Below are 25,468 nucleotides of genomic sequence, written 5' to 3' on the forward strand. Positions count from 1 at the left end.
CACCCTGCTCTCCAGTTCCACCAGGCCCTGTCCTCCTTCATGGACGGACATGTACAACACTGCCGCCCTTAGCCAGTGAAGACCACCAGCTTGCGTTGCATGTCTGTGAGCAGACCGGCGGTGGGGTTGAGGACAGACAGTTTATGCCATAGGGAGGATGCCGCCAGGTTGTTGATTATCAGCACTCTGCCTCTATATGATACTTGGGACAGGAGCCACCTTCACCTGGCCAGTCTTGACACCACTGCCTGTGACAGCGCCTCCCAGTTCTTCCTGACCCACCTCTCCGAGCCCATGTACACCCCCAAAATGGGAAGCACTTCACAACCCCACTGCGCACCCCCTGGAAGCACCCCCTGGACCCACCCCTCCATGCCCCACATAAGAGCTTTGCTCTTTCCCCAGTTCACCTTAGCTGCCTGCATATCCTGCCCATCACTGATCATTACAGAAACATGAATTGTTGGGGGTGGAGTTTACTGTAGGGATGTTTATAATGGGGTACAGGTATTCGAATAAAGAAAAGGCCAAATGTGTGTTGTTGAATTTTCTGTTTAAAAGGGGTTGTATTTACAATGGTCTTTGTTCTTCACTGGTTGGCCCTTTTCTTGTGGCAACAGGTCACTGATCTTGCTGCTGTGATTGTACACTGGTATTTCACCCAATAGATATGGGAGTTTATCAAAATGTGATTTTTTTTGTGGGTCTGTGTAACCTGAGGGAAATATGTGTCTCTATGGTTATACATTTGGAGGTTAGGATGTGCAGCTCAGCTTCCACCTCATTGTGTGGGCAGTGTGGATATAGCCTGTCTTCTCTTGAGAACGAGGTCTGCCTATGGCGGCCTTTCTCAATAGCAAGGCTATGCTCACTGAGTCTGTACATAGTCAAAGATTTCCTTCATTTTGGGTCAGTCACAGTGGTCAGGTATTCTGCCACTGTGTACTCTCTGTTTAGGGCCAAATAGCGTTCTAGTTTGGTCTGTTTTTTGTCAATTCTTTCCAATGTGTCAAGTAATTATCTTTTTGTTTTCTCATCATTTGGTTGGGTCTAATTGTGTTGCTGTCCTGGTGCTCTGTGGGGTCTGTTTGTGTTTGTGAACAGAGCCCCAGGACCAGCTTGCTTAGGGGGCTCTTCTCCAGGTTAATTTCTCTGAAGCTGATGGTTTGTGAATCGCTTCCTTTTAGGTGGTTGTAGAATTTACGTTGTACATGGAGGATATTTTTTGAAGAATTATGCATGCAGTCTCAATTTGGTGTTTGAGCTGAGGATGATGTTAGAGTTTCAGTATATCTCTCTCTCTCTCTCCTCTCTCTGGCCACAACATCAGAGCACATCTGCCTGGTTTCAGATGCATGAGCTGGGCTGAGGAGGAATTTACAGTGTGTGTTTTCAGTGGCTAACACCGTTGCTAATTACCGATCAAACAACCGTTAAATCTAAATGTCTTTCATGTGACTTCAGCCGTGGAAACCTCGGAATGTTTCCTTTCGCTAAGCTGTTGACCCAGGAGCTCTGCCAGGAGTTATGCTGTGTGTGTATTTATATTCTTTATTTATTGCATGATAAATGTCCCTGTTATGCTCAGAGAGACTTCTGCAGTACCCTCTGTCTCACTAGCTCTCTCTTGCTGTCACACACACAAATACACAAATGTAGACTTCACTATCCCTCTTCCTCTGAAGATTTAGGGGTTTCTGTCTCTGCTCCGTGACCAACGGCCAAAAGGAGCAATCCTATACACTAATCCCCATCTTCCCCTCTCTCTCGCTCTCTCGCTCTCTCGCTCTCTCGCTCTCTCGCTCTCTCTCTCTCTCTCTCTCTCTCTCTCTCTCTCTCTCTCTCTCTCTCTCTCTCCTTTTCATTCCTTCCTCCCTCGCAGGATTTCAAAGGGCCAGAGAGAACAAGAGACTGAAGTATTCATATAATCACATTATATGGTGTGAGAGGGAGAGAGCGGGGAGGGTGTTTAAAGTGGCCAATTGATAGAGGGTCTGATTACTACCTCTTTCATTTCTCTCTTTGTGGCAGAAAAGCGCCTCTGAAGGACAAATTCTATTATCGGGAAAATTAGCTCGTTTTCTAAACCATCTGAAAGAAGGGGAATTAAATTTGTAGCCCTANTCTCTCTCTCTTCCTTCCTCTCTCCTGTAGGCTATATCTCCTTTCTCTTGGAGGGGAAGCTGTGGAGTCATTGTTTATTCATTAACTGTAACTGTATGCTATTGGGTTTCACTCGTTAAGAGAGAAGGTGCTGCCTTGTTTCTAAGGGAACTCCAGCAGAGAATAAAGAACTTGAACAAATGCACTACACTACTTCTCATATACACTGTTCCTGTATGCCTGAACGTGCACGTGTGAGTGTGTGAGCTTGGTTATTGGAATGGATTTTGACCTCCATAAAAAATGACAGGCAGCCAGGTCAAAATGATTACACTTTACTCAGCGTTATTGCTATCTAAGTGTGTGTGTGTGTGTATAGCAGATGGTGATCAGATTAAAGCTGCTTAGCTTCAGAGGGGTGATGTACAGAGAAACACTGCCCAGAGATGGTAAAACACACACAGGCACTCAGGCTGGAGAGCTGTTCATCTATATATAACCACTAGTTTTGACTGCCGCTTGGTGATGACAATGATTGTGTGAGTTTAGTAGAATATTCCCAATGCTCAACGGGAAGTATGTGTGAATAGGTTTTCTCTGTCTCCTGGTTAAAAGCTGCTCTGCTGGTGAATTCAGCTCACCACTCTCCCTCAGTTCACTAACAGTTCAGACAGATGGGGGTAGAGAGAGATGGTGAGGCATAGAGAGAGGCCCCTTATTTTCCCGTTCGTTTTGCATATTGTTACATTGCACATTGCATATAGCCAATAATATACCATTTGAAACATCTATATTAAAACTTGTGTGTAATGTTTACTGTTCATTTCTGATTGTTTATTTATCTTATTTCCCTTTTGTTTTGTCGATTTCACTTGCTTTGGCAATGTAAACATATGTTTCTCATGCCAACAAAGCCCTTTTAATTGAATTGAAGAGATGGGAAGGGGGGGAGGAGAGAAGTGGGGAGAGGGAGAGAAAGATGGGAGGGGTAGAGAGATGAAGGAGTCGGACAGGGAGGGAATATGAAAGGAGAGCGACAGCAATGCACTCAAACTGTCCCACACGCATGCACAAACGCACACTCACACTCACATTCAGTCTCTTTGTATTCTCTGAGGGTGTGTGTGAACTGGGTCATCTTTAATCAGACGTTGTCTAGCATACACACACCTGAGGCAGGAGAGGCTCTGCTTTCCAAGGAATGTGTGTGTGTGTCTCTCTCTCTCTCTGTGTGTGTGTGTATATATGTGTGTGGGTGTGTGTGTGTGTGCCTTCTGCTCTGTGCCAACTGCCAAGCTACTGTGAGAGGTCTGCGAGGGCAGCGGAAACCTTGTATTTACTAAACACCTCTCACTGACTCAGGGTCAACTCCATCTGTGTTAAGGTCACTGTTGTGGTTTACATTTTCCTCATCTTAGAATGATTCAATATCAGAACTGACTGAAGTTGATGGAACTGACCTCAACTCTTTTAGCTATGATGTTTTTATATAGTGTAATCATATTCAGCCTCAATGTCTTGCTTTTGGTTACTGCAGATACGTTAAGGAACAATTGAATGAATACATTCGTCTGTTTAAGACTATACTTGTACTARGGTCTTTCTATTTGATTTCAATCACTTTTTGACCGCACCCCTTCAAACTCAAACATTTATCTTTTCCAGTGTTGAAGACATGGATGTCTCGTGGGAGGGTGGGGTTTGCAAAATGGGTCAGCTTTGAGCACATCTATCTCCTAATTGTTTTGGCAATAAATGCTTCACAGAGTTCAAGTAACAGACACATCTCAACATCAACTATTCAGAGGAGACTGTGTGAATCAGACCTTCATGGTCGATTTGCTGCAAAGAAACCACTGCTAAAGGACGGACACCAATAAGAAGAAGAGACTTGCTTGGGCCAAGAAATACAAGCAACGGACATTAGACCGGTGAAAATCTGTCATTTTGGTCTGATGAGTCCACATTTKAGATTTCTGGTTCCAACTGCGTGTCTTTGTGAGACGCAGAGTAAGTGAACGGATGATCTCCGCATGTGAGGTTCCCACTGTGAAGCATGGAGGAGGAAGTGTGATGGTGTGGGGGTGCTTTGCTGTTGACACTGTCAGTGATTTATTTAGAATTCAAGGCACACTTAACCAGCATGGCTACCACAGCATCCTGCAGCGATACGCCATCCCATCTGGTTTGTGCTTAGTGGGACTATCATTTGTTTTTCAACAGGACAATGACCCAAAACACCTCAAGGCTGTGTAAGGGCTATTTGACCAARAAGGAGAGTGATGGAGTGCTGCATCAGATGATCTGGCCTCCACAATCACCTGACCTCAACCCAATTGAGATGGTTTGGGATGAGTTGGACCGCAGAGTGAAGGAAAAGCAGCCAACAAGTGCTCAGCATATGTGGGAACTCCTTCAAGACTGTTGGAAAAGCATCCCATGTGAAGCTGGTTGAGAGAATGCCAAGAATGTGCAAAGCTGTCCTCGATGCAAAGGGTGGCTACTTTGAAGAATCTGAAGTATAAAATATATTTTGATTTGTTTAACACTTTTTTTGGTTACTACATGATTCCATGTGTGTTGTTTCATAGTTTTGATGTCTTCACTATTATTCTACAATGTAGAAAATAGTCAAAATAAAGAAAAACCCTTGAATGAGTAGGTGTGTCCCAACTTTTGACTGGTACTGTAAATCAAAAGGGGTACGGTTAAAAAGTTATTACAATATATACAAAATGGAACAACCCACTATTTGTGTTTCTTTTGTATTTAATGATGAGATGTTAAGGTATTCTGTCCTATGTATGGGATGTAAAGGTGTTCTGTCCTATGTATAAAGGTATGGGATGTTAAGGTATTCTGTCCTATGTATAAAGGTATGGGATGTTAAGGTGTTCTGTCCTATGTATAAAGGTATGGGATGTAAAGGTGTTCTGTATAAAGGTATGAGATGTTAAGGTGTGTGTGTTCTTTCCTGTGCAGGGGTCCGTTCAGCGTGGTGAGGAGATGTATAAACAGAGACACAGGACAGCAGTTTGCTGTGAAGATTGTAGATGTGGCCCAGTTTACTTCCAGCCCTGGACTCAGCACAGAGGGTAAGAAAACATACGCACACACTATATATCACTCTCTCTCTCTCTGTTGTGTGTGGATGCTGGTGGTTATAGAGACAAATATACACACTTATCAGCTGTGTGTGTGTGTGTGTGTGTGTGTGTGTGTGTGTGTGTGTGTGTGTGTGTGTGTGTGTGTGTGTGTGTGTGTGTGTGTGTGTGTGTCCTCACTCTGAATTGGTACTCCAAATAACCCTTTAGCCCTGCCTCTGAGGTAAAAACTATCACGATAGACATTTTGGTACTTTGTTTTTTCCGAAAGCAAACTAATCACAAAGAGGCCAGTGAGTCATGAAATTGTCTGCACAAAGCACCAGACGCAGTGCACAGGCCTCATATCAAATCTAATTTTATTTGTCACATGCTTCGTAAACAACAGGTGGAGACTAACAGAGAAATGCTTTCTTACGGGCCCTTCCCAACAATGCAGAGAGAGAGAGAATAGAGAAATAATAGAAAAGTAATAACCCATAATAATAAAAGTAATAATAAATACACAATGAGTAACGATATCTTGGCTATATACACGGGGTACCAGTACCGAGTCGATGTGCTGGGGTACGAGGTAATTGAGGTAGATATGTACAGTACATATAACTAGGAATAAAGTGACTAGGCAACAGGATAGATAATAAACAGTAGCAGCAGCGTAGGTGATGAGTAAAACAAGTTAGTGCAAAAAGGCCAATGCAGATAGTCCGGTAGCTATTTGGTTTACTATTTAACTAACTATTTAGCAGTCTTATCGCTTGGGGGTTGAAGCTGTTCAGGGTCCTGTTGGTTCCAGACATGGTGCATCGGTACCGCTTGCCTTGCGGTAGGAAGGGGATCAGTCTATGACTTGGGTGGCTGAAATCTTTGACAATGTTTAAGGCCTTCCTCTGACACYGCTAGGATAGAAGTCCTGGGCGGCAGGGAACTCGGGCCCCAGGATCCAGTTTCAGCGGGAGGTGTTCAGTCCCAAAGTCCTTAGCTTAGTGATGAACTTAGAGGGCACTATGTGGAACTCTGAGCTGTAGATAATGAACGGCATTCTCACATAGGTGTTCCTCATGTCCATGTGGGAAAGGGCAGTGTGGAGTTCAATAGAGATTGTGTCATCTGTGGATCTGTTGGGGCGGTATGCGAATTGGAGTGGGTCCAGGGTGTYTGGGATGATGGTGTTGATGTGAGCCATKACCWGCCTTTAAAAGCATTTCATGGCTACAGATGTGAGTGCTACGGGGCGATAGTCATTTAGACAGGTTACCTTCGCATTCTTGTGCACAGGGACTGTGGTGGTCTGCTTGAAACATGTAGATATTACAGACTGGGTCAGGGAGAGGTTAAAAATGGCATGCCTGATTGTTAAATGCCGACCAGTCTACCTCCCGAGGGAGTTTTCAGCACCATTGAGAGAATCTTGACTGGCTGCATCACTAGATGTTCTTTACCAGTCAGCCATCAGATTTGCCACCAATGCTCCTTATAGGACACATCACTGCACTCTATACTCCTCTGTAAACTGGTCATCTCTGTATACCCATCGCAAGACCCACTGGTTGATGCTTATTTATAAAACTCTCTTAGGCCTCACTCCCCCCATCTGAGAAATCTACTGCAGCCCTCATCCTCCACATACAACACTCATTCTGCCAGTCACATTCTGTTAAAGGTCCCCAAAGCACACACATCCCTGGGTTGCTCCTCTTTTCAATTCGCTGCAGTTAGCGACTGGATCGAGCTGCAAAAAACACTCAAACTGGACAGCTTTTATCTCCCATCTTTTCATTCAAAGACTCAATTATGGACACTCATGCTTCGCATGATGTATTATTGTCTCTACCTTCTTGCCTTTGTGCTGTTGTCTGTTCCCAAAAATGTTTGTACCATGTTGTGCTGCTGCCATGTTGTGTTGCTAACATGTTGTTGTCATGTGGTGTTGCTACCATGCTATGTTGTTGTCTTAGGTCTCTCTTTACCCTATAATGACAAAGCAAAAAAAGTTTTTTTACGACATTTTTGCAAATGTATCAACAATAAAAAACTGAAATATTACATTTACATAAGTATTCAGACCCTTTACTCACTACTTTGTTGAAGCACCTTTGGCAGCGATTACAGTCTCGAGTCTTCTTGGGTATGACGCTACAGGCTTGGCACACCTGTATTTGGTGAGTTTCTCCCATTCTTAACCGCAGATCCTCTCAAGCTCTGTCAGGTTGGATGGGGAGCGTCGCTGCACAGCTATTTTCAGGTCTTCAGAGATGTTCGATCGGGTTCAAGTCCGGACTCTGGCTGGGCCACTCAAGGACATTCAGAGACTTGTCCCAAGCCACTCCTGCGTTGTCTTGGCTGTGTGCTTAGGGTCGTTGTCCTGTTGGAAGATGAACCTTCACCCCAGTCTGAGGTCCTGAGCGCTCTGGAGCAGTTTTTCATCAAGGATCTCTCTGTACTTTGCTCCATTCATCTTTCCCTCTATCTCGACGAGTCTCCCAGTCCCTGCCGCTGAAAAACATCCCCACAGCATGATGCTGCCACCACCATGCTTCACCATAGGCATGGTATTGGCCAGGTGATGAGCGGTCCCTGGTTTCCTCCAGATGTGACGCTTGGCATTCAGGCCCAATAGTTAAATCTTGGGTTTCATCAGACCAGAGAATCTTGTTTCTCATGGTCTGGGAGTCTTTAGGTACCTTTTGGAAAACTCCAAGCGGCTGTCATGTGCCTTTTACTGAGGAGTGGCTTCCGTCTGGCCACTCTACCATAAAGGCCTGATTGGTGGAGAGCTGCAGAGATGGATGCGGATCGATATTTCTTTCTAATAAGTTGTCTTCAAAATATAATAAAAGATTGTGATTTTTTTTCTGAAAGGGTCATAAGGGAGATAAAGAACAGAAAACGTAAAAATGTAGTATTGTGGTTGATATGTACTTTTTTTAAACAGTATTACCATTTCTAAAAAATCCAGAGAGATTGTGCTTTCGTGATCCGTATTAAGTTTTACAGAGAGTTTAAAACGGCAAAGCTGACAAATTGCACTCAGTGCTTTGAGCAGCGCTCTCCATAGACAGACTGGGGAGAGCAGAGTACCGACCACCCTACTAAAGTCAAGGTTAGCAGAGTAAAGGTTTGAGTAAAACGCCACTCACCTTGATACTTTCAGTGCTTGCCACAGTCTTCCCTGCTACCACTTCAGTCATGGGAACTGTTCTGGCATTGTCATATGCTTTGCATTTGGAAATTGTTTTGCACGGTCGTTAGCTGTTATTTTTGTTGGAAAATTAGATTGCTGACAGGCAGTACAATTAATAGATATCAATCAAATATCACCCATCTTCGCACGTGAACAGTGCAGTAATTGGTCAAAATTACGAACCCGCGTTTGATTGGACCCTTTTATGCGCTAAAAGTGCAGGGATTGGTCAAAATTGCGAGCCCTCATAATATGCGCTGATTGGTTCATTTTGCATCGAATTATGCGATCGCAGAATCGCTGAATCCTGAGGGACTGATATAAATGAGCCCATTTGGGGATCTGATAGTATTTCTGATTGGCTTAACGCCCCACCACTAATGAGCTGTGGCGCTTCTCAAAGTAATGTTTTCTTCACCTCAAACATCAAGCAAACTAAGTCTGTTTTTTCCTCCTCAATGTATTTGCGAGTCTCTGAGGTCGCAGAATATTTGATACAATATTGCAAGTTTGCTAGTTCAAGCTTTGGGCCAGGCCAATTAGTAAATAGTTTATACAATGTTTCAAGTTTGTTGCAGACAGGCCCATGCAAAGCCAATGTGATTTATAGGAAATACATTTTTATCAGGATCATTTCTACCTGCAGGCTGCAATGTTTTTAATTGTTGGCTTTAGGTTTGGATATAATTTGGATTAATTACAATCATTATACAATGGATATAAATTAAATGAAGCTGTTCCACGAAAATGTGCATATGAAAACCATAACTGGCTGGCAGGCGGATCGGTAGAAATCGTAAGATAAATTGGCATTCCACATGAGAAAGATCGCAGACTCCTCGTGCAGCCTATTACCGGCAACTTCAGGAGAGTAGTGGCACAATCTGCGAAAGCCATTAGGGACAGGAGGAGGATGGTCAGGTAAAGTTTTATTTCTTATGGTTGTCTTGATCTCTGGCTCACTCTTGAGCCATTTGTGTCTTATTTCATCAAACAGTGTGCTTAAAGCATCAGATAAGCTCAATGCATACACTACCGTTCAAAAGTTGTGTCACTTAGAAATGTCCTTGTTTTTGAAAGTAAAGCAMAAAAAAAAGTCCATTAAAATAACATCAAATTGATCAGAAATACAGTGTAGACATTGTTAATGTTGTAAATGACTATTGTAGCTGGAAATTGCAGATTTTTTATGGAATATCTACATAAGCGTACAGAGGCCCATTATCAGCAACCATCACCCCTGTGTTCCAATGGCACATTGTGTTAGCTAATGCAAGTGTATCATTTGAAAAGGCTAATTGATCATTAGAAAACCCATTTGCAATTATGTTAGCACAGCTGAAAACTGTTGTTCTGATTAAAGAAGCAATAAAACTGGCCTTCTTTAGACTAGTTGAGTATCTGGAGCATCAGCATTTGTGGGTTCGWTTACAGCCTGAAAATGGCTAGAAACAAAGTACTTTCTTCTGAAACTCATTAGTCTATTCTTGTTCTGAGAAATGAAGGTTATTCCATGCGAGAAATTGCCAAGAAACTGAAGATCTCGTATAACGATGTGTACTACTCCCTTCACAGAACAGAGCAAACTGGCTAACCAGAATGGAAAGAGGAGTGGGAGGCCCTGGTGCACAACTGAGCAAGAGGACAAGTACATTAGTGTGTAGTTTGATAAACAGATSCCTCACAAGTCCTCAACTGGCAGCTTCATTAAATAGTACACRCAAAAATTTTATGAAGCTGCCAGTTGAGGACTTGTGAGGCGTCTGTTTCTCAAACTAGACACTCTAATGTACTTGTCCTCTTGCTCAGTTGTGCAGAGGCTGTCTTTAACACAATGGACATGTAGGATACCTGGGCATCGTGGGACTGGCCTGGGATGGGTGAGTTGGTGTGACCACTGATGGGGCAGCTGCCATGACGGGAAAGCACTCCAGAGTAGTAAAGCGGATCATGGAGAGTGCACCAAGTGCGAAAAGGAACCACTGSTTCCTACACAGGGAGGCATTGGCAGCGAAATACATGGTGCCTGAGCTCCACGCCACTCTCCAGGATGTGATCAAGTGTGTCAAMTATATCAAAAAGAGTTCCACGAAAAGCAGGTGTTTCCAGGCCTTCTGCAGGGATATGAGGAGGGAGCACCAGCAGCTGCTTTATCATGCAGAGGTCCGCTGGCTTTCCAGGGGTAAAGTGTTGGGTCGCTTTTATTCGCGCGGAGATTGCTCCGTATCTTTCGGAAAACGAGTCACCTTTGGCCGAACATTTCAATTGTGAGGAATGGCTGGTGCAGGTTGCCTACCTGGCGGATAKTTTTGATCATCTGAATTCTCTCAATGTGTCAATGCAAGGGAGGKGGCCAATYGTTTTGAACAAATGGATAAAGTGGATGCCTTCAAGATGAAGCTTGCCGTTTTGTCAAAGCATGTTTCTAACGGGAGGATTGACATGTTTCCCAATGCTGATTTTGAGATTCAGAATCTGCTCAACAAGTTGCACGGCGACACACTGGGAAAAAAACATTAAACAGTATCTTGTCAAGCTGCAGGGAAAGTTTTGCGACTACWCCCCGGAGGAGAACAGGAGACAAGATGACTGGATACGCGACCCCATTTTGAGTGGAGATGGGATGCGTCATGTTGCCAAGCAATTAAGATGACAGCTGTTGGAAGTGTCATTTGATGGCGGACTGAGCATGCGCCGGAAATGACACTGGCACAGTTCTGGTGCAGCGTAGTGGGAGAGTATCCTGCTCTCGCCTGCCGTGCAATCAGAATCATGCTGCCGTTCAGCACTACATATCTGTGTGAAAGTGGCTTCTCTGCTATGGTCGTGCTGAAAACTAAAAGAAGAAACAAACTGGACAGCTAGAATGACCTCTTAGTGTCCCTGTCAACCCCGGACTTCAATAAACGTATCAAACTGAAGAAACACCMCCAGCTTTCCCACTGATAGGCCACGCACACAATAAATAAACAGGTTCATGAGTTATTGTTCACTATGTCAATTGTTATTGTTAATTCATTATGACATTCATATTACATTTTATTGAACTGGTTAACTTACACCTTTTAAAAASGTCAAGGTTGTGAAACTATTCACATGGTAATTGATGATTAAAAAATCCTAAGATTGTTTTTTTTTCTATTTTAAACACTTATGTGTTTCTGTTCATTAACATTGTTGGACTGGTGTGTTACTGTTCATTAACATTGCTGGACAGGTGTGTTTCTGTTCATTAACATTGTTGGACTGGTGTGTTACTGTTCATTAACATTGTTGGACTGGTGTGTGTTACTGTTCATTAACATTGTTGGACTGGTGTGTGATACTGTTCATTAACATTGTTGGACTGGTGTGTGATACTGTTCATTAACATTGTTGGACCTGCTGTAGTGTTCTTTGCCTCGTTCATACTACATTGTTGGATTCCTCATCTCTGTGTGTTCCGTCCAGTTTCCTGTTCCATTCTTAACATTGTTGGACTGGTGTGTGTTACTGTTCATTAACATTGTGGACTGGTGTGTTACTGTTCATTAACATTATTGGACTGGTGTGTGATACTGTTCATTAACATTATTGGACTGGTGTGGTGTACTGTTCATTAACATTTGGACTGGTTGGTGTTACTGTTCATTAACATTGTTGGACTGGTTGTGTGATTACTGTTCATCTAACATTGTTGGACTGGTGTGTGTTCTGTTCATTAACATTTTGGACTGGTGTGTTTACTGTTCATTAACATTGTTGGACTGGTGTGTGTTACTGTTCATTAACATTGTTGGACTGGTGTGTTGACTGTTCATTAACATGTTGGACTGGTGTGTTTACTGTTCATTAACATTTTGGACTGGTGTGTTACTGTTCATTAACATTGTTGGACTGGTGTGTGTTCTGTTCATTAACATTTTGGACTGGTATGTGTACTGTTCATTAACATTTTGGACTGGTGTGTGTACTGTTCATTAACATTGTTTTGACTGGTGGTGTGTACTGTTCATTAACATTTTGGACTGGTGTGTGTTACTGTTCATTAACATTTTTGGACTGGTGTGTGTTACTGTTCATTAACATTATGAACTGGTGGTGTGTACTGTTCATTAACATTTGGACTGGTGTGTGATCTGTTCATTAACATATTGGACTGGTGTGTGTTACTGTTCATTAACATTATTGGACTGGTGTGTTACTTGTTCATTAACATTATTGGACTGGTGTGTGTTACTGTTCATTACATTGTTGGACTGGTATGACTGTTCATTAACATTTTGGACTGGTATGTTCTGTTCATTAACATTGACGTTACTGTTCTGTTTTACATTTTTGGACTGGTGTGTTATCTGTTCATTAACATTTTGGACTGGTGTGTGTACTGTTCATTAACATTATTGGACTGGTGTGTGTTACTGTTCATTAACATTGTTGAGACTGGTGTGTGTACTGTCATTAACATTTTGGACTGGTGTGTGTTACTGTTCATTAACATTGTGGACTGGTGTGTGTTACTGTTCATTAACATTATTGGACTGGTGTGTGTTCTGTTCATTAACATTTTTGGACTGGTGTGTGTACTGTTCATTAACATTATTGGACTGGTTGTGTGTACTGTTCATTAACATTTTGGACTGGTGTTGTGTACTGTTCATTAACATTTTGGACTGGTGTGTTGTTACTGTTCATTAACATTGTTTGGACTGGTATATGTTCATTAAACTTTTGGACTGGTATGTGTTCGTTCATTAACATTTTGGACTGGTGTGTGTTACTGTCATTAACATTATTGGACTGGTTGTGTACTATGTTCATTAACATTATGTGGACTGGTGTGTGTTACTGTTCATTAACATTTTGGACTGGTATACTGTTCAATAACATTGTTGGACTGGTTGTGTTACTGTTCATTAACATTATTGGACTGGTGTGGTGTACTGTTCATTAACATTTTGGACTGGTGTGTGTACTGTTCATTAAATTATTGGACTGGTGTGTGTACTGTTCATTAACATTTTGGACTGGTGTGTGTACTGTTCATTAACATTTTGGACTGGTATGTGTTACTGTTCATTAACATTATTGGACTGGTGTGTGTTACTGTTCATGGTAACGATTGTTGGACTGGTGTGTGATACTGTTCATTAACATTGTTGGACTGGTATGTGATACTGTTCATTAACATTGTTGGACTGGTATTCATGTCATGTTCTGAGTCTGATAATATATTACACCCCACCCCTGAACTGGCCGCCTAATTAAACGGCTTATTCTCTTGGATTGATCATAAATGTTTTCTCAGCTAATATGTCTGTGTAATGACTTTCTTTAACACCATAATAGTAGCCCAGTGAGACAGAGTCTATTTTGCAAGTGAAGCCTGCCCAAGAAGGCAGCTGCAATACAACATTACAAAATGCAATCATTAACAGTCCATAGTATTGATTTGTGAATAAATTGTCCTTTCAAATTTGGGACCCCAGGCAAAACCAGTTGAGAACCACTGGTCTACAGCTTATCTAACTCAGGCGAGCAGAACCTCGAGACTTCCTTAATATTAGAGATCGCGCTCCAGCTGTTGTTCACAGAGACACATCTCCCCCTTGAGTTTACCATAGGCTGCTGTTCTGTCCTGCTGACGGATAGAAAAACCAGCTAGTTGTATATTATCCATGTCCTTGTTCAGCCACAATATTTCAGTTCTTCAGGTCCCCTTGATAGGTTAACCTCGAATGGAGCTCGTCCAGTTCTCCAGTGATTGCACATTGGCGATTTATTTACTCGCCGACRTAGTTTCGCCAGGATGCCCGCACGTCGGCCTCTCTTACACCGTTACTTCCTGTTCTGAGTGTTGGGGATTAGGGCCTAGTCCGGGGTGAGCAGTATGTCCKGCGCCGCCAACTCATTGAAGTAGAAATCCTCATCCACATCCAGGTTAGTGACCACTGTTCTGATGTCCAGAAGCTCTTTTCGGTCATAGGAAACGATGGCGGAAACATTATGTACAAAAAAAGTTCATACCAGTGGAAAAACCCCCACAACATATCAGAATTGGTCAGCAGCTCGTAAAACTGCAGCTATCCATTGCTGCGCCATTCGTCCACTCTGAAAGAGAGAGAAATAGAGTTGTTCTATTTGTTTTTAAGAGGGGAAGATTGCAGGGTTCAATCTCGGGGAAGTCTGCCACTTTATTTTAGAGGACCACATATGGACTGTAGTTACTTCAACCACCCATTATGATATATCTTCCTTTTCTTGTCTCAGGCAAACACACACACACACACACACACACACACACACACACACACACTCTGAGCCAATTGAGGGTAAATTGGCAGCAGAGTATGGGCCTATTCTTTGCATAATTGCCTAACACACACATAGGTAACTGATGGCATCTCATCTGCAATGGAGACTCATACATCTACATTATATTACCACTGTACTCTGCCTTACCATTACCTCAACCACTGGCACGTTATACTTAGTGACCATTACAGCTCTAACGCCTACCTTCTATGAGAAGGAGAGAGAGAGACAGGCAGGCAGACCTGTAGAGTGAGAGATTAGGAAATGGATAAAGAGAGCGAGGGAGAAATAATGGTGTGAATTTGGAGGGAGAGAGAGAAAAGGAAAGAAAGAGGGTGTCACAGCCGTTTAAAGGAGTGGACCAAGGTGCAGCGCGATTGAAATACATATTTTAATTCCACGAAGAATACTTAACAAACGAAACGTGCCGCCAACGTAGTGCTCACAGGCAACTAAACATGGACAACTACCCACCAAACCAACATGGAAAATGGCAACCTAAATAGGCTCCCCAATCAGAGACAACGATAAACAGCTGTCTCTGATTGGGAACCCACTCAGGCCACCATAAACCTACAACCCCTAGACAATACAAAATCCCCATAGATAACAAAAAACCCTAGACAAGACAAAAACCCCTAGACAATACATAAACTAAACAAACCACCCCTTGTCACACCCTGACCTAACCAAATAATAAAGAAAGCAAATATAACTAAAGTCAGGGCGTGACAGAGGGAGGTTCTGTGAGATCGGTCTTTCTGTGCTCTATGAAGGCTGTCTAATGAAACTGTTCTTTCCTGTCCGCTGATCACATCCTCTGCTCTGTCATTAGGAACCTTGAAAAATATTGACTTTTAATGCCTGATTCTGATCTCAAAGCACATTCCACATTCATGTAGGGTATCTTGGTACTAGCTGCTATGTTTTTACATTGCTGGAAAATATACTTTTTTGCTGAACAATTAAAATGAGAAAAGTGAAACAAGGTTATTGATTTCTATTGCTGGTCCCTCAAGTCCCTTCAGTAATGAATCAAGTTGATCAGAACTGCCATCTCTAAGTGTGTGTGGTCTGCGTGTGTCAGACTCAAGCTTTCATATGTGAATACTGACAACAGTAAAAATTGCACTGTCCAATATCTCCGGAGGAAAACTGGGACTGTCCTCTTGTCTTTTGTCTGTTGTCTGAGTGTCATACAGTTGTACAGTTTGTCACTCCACTCTCATGTTTCCATCTCCATTCTCATTTCTTCCCACTGGAGTGTATAGGGACTAGCAGAAGATTTGACAAAGAGATATGTGTATATGTGTGTGGCTAGGTATAGTCACAGATGGGTGTTGAATGGTAGATTTCAGTACAGTGAAGTATGAYATGTCACTGTGTTGTTAGGTAGCTGATCCGGCCTGTTCCCCTGATGCAGGACACATCTGTGGTTTCTCCAGACAACACTGCTCCCCTCCGTGCTAGTCGGTTTGGCATAACAATTCCAATTATTATTTACTAGTATTATTTATTACTTCTGTAGTAATTTATGGAATTGAGCTGTGTGTGTGTGTGTGTGCGTGTGTGTGYGTGCGTGCTATGAAAACTCACTGTCAGGTTAAGTCCTTTTCTAAGTCTGCATGAATATTTGAGCTTAGCTTCTCTTCCTACCATACTCCACAGACAATCCCCTACAAACCCCTTCTGAACTAGGGATCATGTATCCTGCTCCGCGGAGGAGAAATATATATTTTTCTACCAGAGCCAGGGATTTCTGTCATCCCTCCCTTCTCATAAAGCGAGTGATGGAAACAGAGGGATRGAAAACGACCGAGAAAAACACAAATTAAACTTTCACTTGGCCTCCCATTCCTCTCCATCACCCTCCCACCTGTTTGTATCCAATCACAAGCCTTGGCCGGAGCGCTGAGAAATCTATCAACCGTACACACACACAAACTCTAGATGGCAGCAACACTGTTCCCTTTGTTGATTTGTTTTTATACTTCACATTTGTTGGGTGATAGAAAATAGAACAGTTACTCTTGAACAAGCAGCTTTAATACAGGAGAGTAGTCACACACACTGCTGCACAACAACTAGGGACGGGCCTGAAGGACCAAGAAATGGCGTGGGCCGGCGATCGATTGGCCAGCTGGGGTCACACACACACACACACACACACACACACACACACACATGCTTGCACATTCTCTCCATCTACAAACACACACACTTGCCGAGGCCCCCTGTCCCAGTGGTGTGTGATGAATAGGTCAGACTGCAGAAGAGATAAGAGAGAAAAGCAGCCCTGAGAACCAGAGAGATTCATCACTTTCATCTCTCCCCATCCCTCTCCCCATCCCTCCTCTCCCTATCCCTCTCTCCATCCCTCTCCCCATCCCTCCCTCCCTCCCTCCCTCCCTCCCTCCCTCCCTCCCTCCCTCCCTCCCTCTCCCCATCCCTCCTCCTCCTCTCCAGGTGGTAGCTATATAAGGGCACCTGGCACCTAGAGCTCTACTACATGTACCATTGACTAAACCACAGCAGAACATCACACCGCGCCACTACACACACACACACACACACACACACAGATCAGGCCTCCTCCAGAGCAGGTTTAACTCCCAGCTGGAGAAACGGGACCTCTATTGAGATCTCTCTCTCTCTACCCTCTCCTCCCCTCCTCCTCCCCTCCCCTCCTAACTTCTTATCTGTGGTAGTCATTGAACATGGCACTGTTTGACATGCCCCTGCAGTGTGCATGTGTGTCAAAACCATATGGAGGTTTGTGTTTCCTCCTATGGTTTTGATCTGGCTTTGAAGAAAGAACATGGCCTTGTTGGTGTATCTATATCATCTCCCCTCCCTCCCAGTCTCCCTCCCAATTTTCATTCATTTAATCTCTTTCATTCAACCACACTTATGCAATCTCTCTCTTCTCTCTCTCTCACGCTCCCTACCTCCTCATTTATTGCCCTCATTCTGAGGTCAGCTGTAATACTGATGCAGTGATCTGAGAATCATTTCCATTCAGTCACTTCCAACACACACACACACACACACACACAGACACACAGACACACAGACACACAGAGCCTGGAGCTTCTACTGGGAGCTGAAACATTTAGTTCAAGCATCATACTGTTTCTTTATTTTGTAGGTCCTATATCTGAATCATGATTGCTGACATGCAAAACAACACTCTTTTGGCATTTTCAAAAGCTAAAGATAAACTACTACCACTTGAATAAAGAACAGTATCATCTGCATAAAAATGAACATCCGCTGTTTCAATAAGATCCCAATGTGTTTATATACAAAATGAACAACATGGGCCCAAAATAGAACCTTGCGGAACACCTGAGCCAACCTCTATGGACTCAGATTTACAACCATCCGCTATTACACATTGTGTACGATTTGATAGGTAATTATAAACCAATCTAGAGCATGACCAGTAATTCCACAACATTTTAACCTTTGCACTAACACAGCATGTCCACAGTGTCAAAAGCCTTCGACAAATCAATAAAAACAGAACACAATGTACAGTGGATTTCATTTAAAACCTTCAATGTTGCTGAAACAGTGCGTGGCCAGACCTAAAACCTGATTGCATTCCATTAAAAGGTTGTTTTCTTGGAGGTAACTAACTAAGGACTCCAACACCTTTGACAGTACAGACAATTTTGATATGGGTCGATAGTTGTCAATAGCGAAGGATCTCCATTATTATTTCTCCCGTGTACGGAACGCCACCCACGCTCTTTTGGAAGTGTAGGAAGACACTCTCCGATATCTCCTTTCACATTGCTTCCTTTCTTTCTTTCATTTTCCTTCTTTCTTTCTCCTGGAGCTCTGACATTGCACTGCTGATGAATGTTAATGTCCTCCGGCTGCATCATAATGTATTGCAGGCTGTACTTTGATGAATGAGAATTTGTGTGTAGTGGTATGTGTGTCTGCATAGTTTGTTTTATGTGGTGTATATTGCAGAGAAGATATTAAAAGTGAATGCTGTTAAAGATGAGGAGTAATGTGTTTTCCTGGAGTGTGTGCATAAAGCCGAAAAGTAGTATATCATACACGCACTCGTGTGTGTGTGTGTGGTGTGTGTGTGTGTGTGTGTGTGTGTGTGTGTGTGTGTGTGTGTGTGTGTGTGTGTGTGTGGTGTGTGTTGTGTTGTTGTTGTGTGTGTGGTGTTGCGTGCGTGCGTGCGTGCGTCGTGCCGTGCGTGCGCGCAAGATTACATATGATATCTCACTCGTCTAGCTCCGACACGCCTTATACTCTTCTCTATATATATCATTGTGTGCCGATGATGTGGTTAAGCTAAGTGCCTTCTGTAGGGGATGGATGGATGAGGAGAGGAGCTGAGACGGGGTTCTTCAGTGCGACCATTTTCACCTGCATATGCGCCTAAATATTATGCTGTGCGACCTGTCATTTTTATTTAGGAGCACCAGAGTACCTAGAAACATTTGAAGGATTTTAGCATTATTACCTCAAATATGTTTCATTGTGCTCCTAAATATCTTTGTGTTGCACCTACATTTTCCAATGTAGGCGCACACGTGCTCCTTGTAGAAAAAGATTAGCGTAGAGCCCAGGGCGAGGCAAAAACAGGAGAGGGAAAGGGAGGAAAGAGAAGAGAGGAAAATAGATCTGAGCAACGCTGGTCCATTGTGTCTGAAGAAGCAAGCAAGTGCTTGATGAAGAGAGTGCTGTAGTCAAAACAACATGCAGCATGTGTTGATCTATTGGTTCTCTCACTCTGTAGCGTACACTGAGTGTACAAAACATTAAGGACACCTGCTCTTTCCATGACATAGGCTGACCAGGTGAATCCAGGTGAAAGCTACAGTATGATCCCTTACTGATGTCACTTGTTAAATCCACTTCAGTTAGTGTAGATGAAGGGGAGGAGACAGGTTAAATAAGGATTTTTAAGCCTTGAGACAATTAAGATTTGGATTATGTATGCCATTCAGAGAGTGAATGGRCAAGAGAAAATATTTAGGTGCCTTTGAACGGGGTATGGTAGTCGGTGCCAGGCGCACCCGTTTGAGTGTCAAGAACTACAACGCTGCTGGGTTTTTCACACTCAACAGTTTCCCATGTGTATCAAGAATGGTCCACCACCCAAAGGACAGCCAGACAACTGTGGGAAGCATTGGAGTCAACATGTGCCAGCATCCCTGTGGAACGCTTTAGACACCTTGTAGAGTCCATGCCCCGACGAATTGAGGCTGTTCTGAGGACAAAAGGGGGAGGGGTGTGCAACTCAATATTAGGAAGGTGTCCTTAATATTTTGTACACTGTGTAGTGCAGTACAGTGGGGACCAATACTGGGGAAATGAATGAAAATGTATGCATTCACTCCTGTAAGTCGCTCTGGATAAGAACRTCTACTAAATGACTCAAATGTCAATATAAAAGGCTGGAGGTATTTCTGTTTGCCAACTGGGTCACACATATAAACACAGGATGGGAGGGAGCGAGAAAGAGAGGGAGGGGAGGAGGTAGGAAGATGGCACGGTAGGACCTCACATTGGACAGAGGGAAGGAGTGGAGAGAGTAACAGTAACACACATTGCCTGTTTGGATGAAGCTTCATGTAAGCTCCTGATAGCTCCCCTAGTGTTGGCTAGTCTTAACAGCAGACACACACACTCACTCACTCAGGCTTATTTAAGCAAGGCACGAGAGGGTGTGATATATGGCCAATAGGGCTGTTCTTATGCACGACACAACGATGGGTGCCTGGATACAACCTTTAGCTGTGGAATATTGGCCATATACCACAACCTCCCGAGGTGCCTTATTGCTATTATAAACAGGTTACCAGTGTAATATATAAATATTTTCATACCCGTGGTATACTGTCTGACATGCCACGGCTTTCAGCCAATCAGCATTCAGGGCTCGAACCACCAGGTTTATAATACCTGTTTGAGTTTATACCTTCAATTCATCTTGTTTAGGATGACAGTGCAATACCCCATTTGCATCCCTGTTGAAGACTCAGAATATTGATTTGTTCAAGCAATCAAATTTTCTCCCCATGCACATCACTCTCCCCAAAACTCAAGCTCTCACATGATATTTACCACATGTATTTTTCAGATTGAATAGTTCTAGCGATGAGGTGTGTCTACTGATCTAGCCTAACGTAGAGCATAGTTTTTCCCTCTCATTTACCGTACATGAGTTGTTCTGATGCTTTTCTCTAGAAAGCCAGAGACCATGAATAACCCTAACCCCTGACCTCAAACCTTTCTCTCTCTCTTTCACTTACCTCCACAGATCTGAAGAGAGAGGCCAGCATCTGCCACATGCTGAAGCACCCTCACATCGTAGAGCTGGTGGAGACATACAGTTCAGATGGCATGCTCTACATGGTCTTCGAGTTGTAAGACTGTCACACACTCTGTAACTTATCTATTACACATGATCACTCACACACACACACACACACACACACACACACACACACACACACACACACACACACACACACACACACACACACACATTCACTTATATACTCTGCAAGCATTTTGTTTATATCAACGTATTTTATTTTGTTGCAGCGCAGTCATGCTAGAATGGTATTATTGATGTGACAGCTGGTAATGGGATTCCTACTGCTCGCTAACGCTAGCATAGCTATGCTAGTTATCAGGCCAAAATATGGGTACAGGGTAAAGGGGTGTGTGTATCAGTGTAGGAAGCTGTTCTAGAATGTGTTGAAGTGAGAGGTTTGTGATAATAGGAGTGGAGAAAGCAGAGAGATGGACGGAATAAGAAGAGGGAGAAAGAGATGGTAGAGGGCTGAAAGGATGAAGGAGCCCGAGCGGCCAGGTGGTAGAAGAAGTGATAGAGAAAGTAAGAGAGGGAAAGGGAGTGAGCGTTAATGCCATATTACCGGGTTATTTCAAAATTCAGACAGTATGATTTTCAATACCGTTTAAAAATATATATATATTGTGGGTTGGGGGGTTATACCATTTCTTAGAAGTTAAGTATAACTATAAGAAATCTAAGATGTGTCAAATAAATTATATCCAGCTCAGGGCTCCAGCTTTGCATTTGGTTTGCTAACTTGCTAGCTAAGCGGCTAGATGTCAAGATTAAGCTTCTTGGTTACAGCAGAGACATTCAATCCCCTCCTGGATCAAGATCCCTGTTGCCTAAATTGTCTTGTGCAGTTTGTTTTAAATAGCACCCCTTGTGGGCACTTCCGCTAATACCGTATACCCCGGTATGGTACAGAAACAGTATGACAGCATGAACATCTGGATACCACCCAGCCCTAGTGAGAGAGGCTGGGCTGTAGAAGAAGAGACAGTGTATGCTGAAAAATGAGAACGAGAGAACGAAAAAAAGAAAGCACAACCAATGTGGAATATGAAGAGGCAGAGATAAGACAAAGATTCCACACCAGAGGAACCTCCCCTTAGGTCCCTGAAGACTCCACAGACACACACATACGTGTGCACGAACACACACCATGACAAATTCCTTTACGTGAAATCAGAAATCAGAAATTTCCTGTTTCACATCTCTCTCATGTGCGTCAAAGGATTCGATTAAAAACGAACAAGTTTCATTTTGAGTAACTTCCATAGCTTTATCACACACAAATATGCAGACCCACAAACACATGCGACAGACACACAGCTTTCAAACCGGCCCATAGCAGTGGTGTCTATGGAGTATTGGATAGATAAAGTAAAGACAGTAACACACACATCAAACTGTAATAAGGATAGTCTTTTCACCTCCTGAAGTCTGGACGTTTACATTGACCTTTATGCTAAACTGACCTCTTCTTCCCCTCTCTCGCTCTCTCTCTCCCTCCCTCTCCTTCCCCCTGTATCTCCCTCTCCCTCGGCCTCTCTCGCTCTCCTACAGTATGGATGGAGCAGACCTGTGTTTTGAGATCGTGAAGAGGGCAGATGCTGGCTTTGTGTACAGTGAAGCAGTGGCCAGGTAAGACCACTTCCCATTATTCTCTGCTTGAAGAGTTCCTCCCCTCAAGGCCATACTTCGATGTGGCATTCAGCATTTCAAAACACAACACTAGTGAAAAAGAAATTCAGAGAAGAATAGAAAAACACACACGATACCAAAAACAACAGTATCCACTTGTTGCTATTACAGTGCTGACATGACAACCAGGGGTGGGAAAAGTACCCAATTTTCATACTTGATTAGAAGTAAAGATACCTTAATAGAAAATGACTAAAGTGAAAGTCACCCAGTAAAATTCTACTTGAGTAAAAGTCAAAAAATGATGTTTTTAAATATACTTAAGTATCAAAAGTATAAGTAATTTCATATTCCTTATATTAACGGCACAATTTCTTGTTTTTCAATTTACAGATAGCCAGGGGCACTCTCCAACACTCAGACATAATTTACAAACGAAGCATTTATGTTTAGTGAGTCCGCCAGATCAGAGGTAGTAGGGATGACCAGGGATGTTCTCTTGATAAGTGTGTGAATTGGACCAGTTTCCTGTCCTGCTAAGCATTCAAAATGTAACGAGTACTTTTGGGTGACAGGGAAAATGTATGGAGTAGAAAGTACATTATTTTCTTTAGGAAGGTAGTGGAGTAAAAGTAAAACTTGTTCAAAATATGAATAGTAAATTACAGATACCCCAAAAAACAACTTAAGTAAAACTTTGAAGTATTTTTACTTACTTTAAGTACTATACACCACTGATTACAACAATGTTGTATCGAATCAACAGTCATGGTGTTTTATTGCTCTCTATCCCTCTCCAGTCACTACATGAGACAGATCCTAGAGGCACTACGATATTGCCATGACAACAACGTCATCCATCGAGACGTGAAGGTAGGCCAGAGTGTCTCTTTGATAGTGTGTGTGTTTACTCTGAGTTGGGAACTTACTCTGATTTTACTGACAGTGCTCAGCTCACCCCAGTCCTCTCCTCAGCCATCATGACCCAGACTACAACAGCTAAGGAGGGAATTCTATCTGTTTTCCCATCTTGGCCCAGACTTTTAAATCTGTCTGTCTGTCTGAACAATGAATAAGTGATAAGTTGTGCTTCTTGTCTTCTCGATATTTTGCCTTCTGTCTGTCTGACGGCCTTGTTCTGGGTCTGTGATGTGCTGGGCAGATTAATTTATTTTTCAGGGATTTTCAACTCTACTCCTGGAGACTTAAAGCATATATACCTAAGCCAAAAACACCCGTGCAGTTCCTACCCTCACAGCATGCTATTGCCAGTATCGCTACTGTTTCATACAGTTAGTTGTTTCTGTATTTCATAAAAAACCTTCTGTGACAATATTCCTGTTATTACAGAAATAAATAAAAGTGTTAGATTGATCAGGCTCGTTAATGGTGTTATCTGGTCAGGATGGAAGCTGTGAGAAACCAGGCAGCTAGCTGGCACCCTGGGTGAGAACTTGAAGACGCAGTTGTTTTATTAGGGTTGAAATGTAGCTGCTAAAAACCACAGCTTCCTTTACGTCTCATGTGAGCTGATGATATGGTGGAGGTGTTGTTATTGTTGTCCTGGCAATGGTTAGATGATAAACTTTCCAACCTTGACTATATTGCTTCATAACCATGAGTCAATATCAGACATTTTATCTTTGGAGATAAATTGCAATAACTATAAGTAGTGTGTAGTTGTTGTACGAGCTTCCTGAGTTGAAGCTGGTGTAGTTATGTTTGAAACCCCAAACAGTCTTATCGTATACACTGAGTATACAAAACATTAGGAACACCTTCCTAATATTGAGTTGCACCCACCTCTACAAGGTGTATAAAGCATTCCACAGGGATGCTGGCCCATGTTGACTCCAATGGTTCCCACAGTTGTCATGTTGGCTGGATGTCCTTTGGGTGGTGGAACGTTCTTGATACACCCGGGAAACTGTTGTGCGTGAAAAACCCAGCAGCGTTGCAGTTCTTGACACAAACCAGTGYGTCTGGCACCTACCATACCCCGTTCAAAGGCACTTAGATATTTTGTCTTGCCCGTTCATCCTCTGAATGGCGCACATACACAATCCATGTCTCAAGGCTTTAATTCCTTCTTTAACCTGTCTCCTCCCCTTCATCCACCATGATTTGAAGTGGATTTAACAAGTCACATCGATAACGGATCATAGATTTCACCTGGATTCACCTGGTCAGTCTAATTCATGGAATAGAAAGTGTTATTAATGTTTTGTATACTCGGTGTATATCCCTTTCAGAGAAAGACGTTTTTTTCTCAGCAGGCACAGACAGAGTGAGACGAAAATAGCTCTGTTCTGAATATAAAGCACTGGCTGTTAAAATACTGCTGACAGTTTTCACACCAGACACTGCTGGGTACAGATATAGATCCCCCCTTCTATCTCTCTCTCTCTCTCTCCTTCCTCCTCTCTCTCTCTCTCAATCTCTGTTAAAGAGCTTGACAAACACTTGTTCGCTATCACACATTGGCCATTTATATATCAGCACTGATAAAACGTTGGGGTTTACAAGATCACAGCATAGTTAGTCAGCTATGTCAGTACCCACTCTGCATGAAGATGCTCAGATATGTTATCAACATACATTTCTTGGTTTGTAACTATGTTTTGAGGGTGACCCAGCTTTTGGCTCAATGGCTATGGGTTGTGTTTAATGCCGGAAGAGCACAGATCAGAGACCTAGGCCTATGTCTGGTTTCTCATTGGTGGAGATTGGTATCGAGTAGCTCTTACTTTATCATATGTAGCTTACTCTCTGATTAAAGGTTAACTCAACAGGGGTCAC

At 42.8% G+C, this 25,468-nt stretch overlaps 1 protein-coding gene across 1 annotated transcript in view; it reads left to right on the forward strand.

Moving 5' to 3' along the window:
* caska (calcium/calmodulin-dependent serine protein kinase a) overlaps window positions 1–25,468 on the forward strand; it is a 225,728-nt gene that overhangs the window by 90,324 nt on the left and 109,936 nt on the right. The window contains 4 exon segments of the mRNA XM_070437720.1: window positions 5,086–5,198; window positions 20,981–21,086; window positions 22,592–22,669; window positions 23,470–23,542. Coding sequence (XP_070293821.1) covers window positions 5,086–5,198; window positions 20,981–21,086; window positions 22,592–22,669; window positions 23,470–23,542 — 370 coding nt within the window.

The sequence above is a fragment of the Salvelinus sp. IW2-2015 genome, linkage group LG36 (assembly GCF_002910315.2).
Source record: "Salvelinus sp. IW2-2015 linkage group LG36, ASM291031v2, whole genome shotgun sequence".
NCBI classification, from domain to species: Eukaryota; Metazoa; Chordata; class Actinopteri; order Salmoniformes; family Salmonidae; genus Salvelinus; species Salvelinus sp. IW2-2015.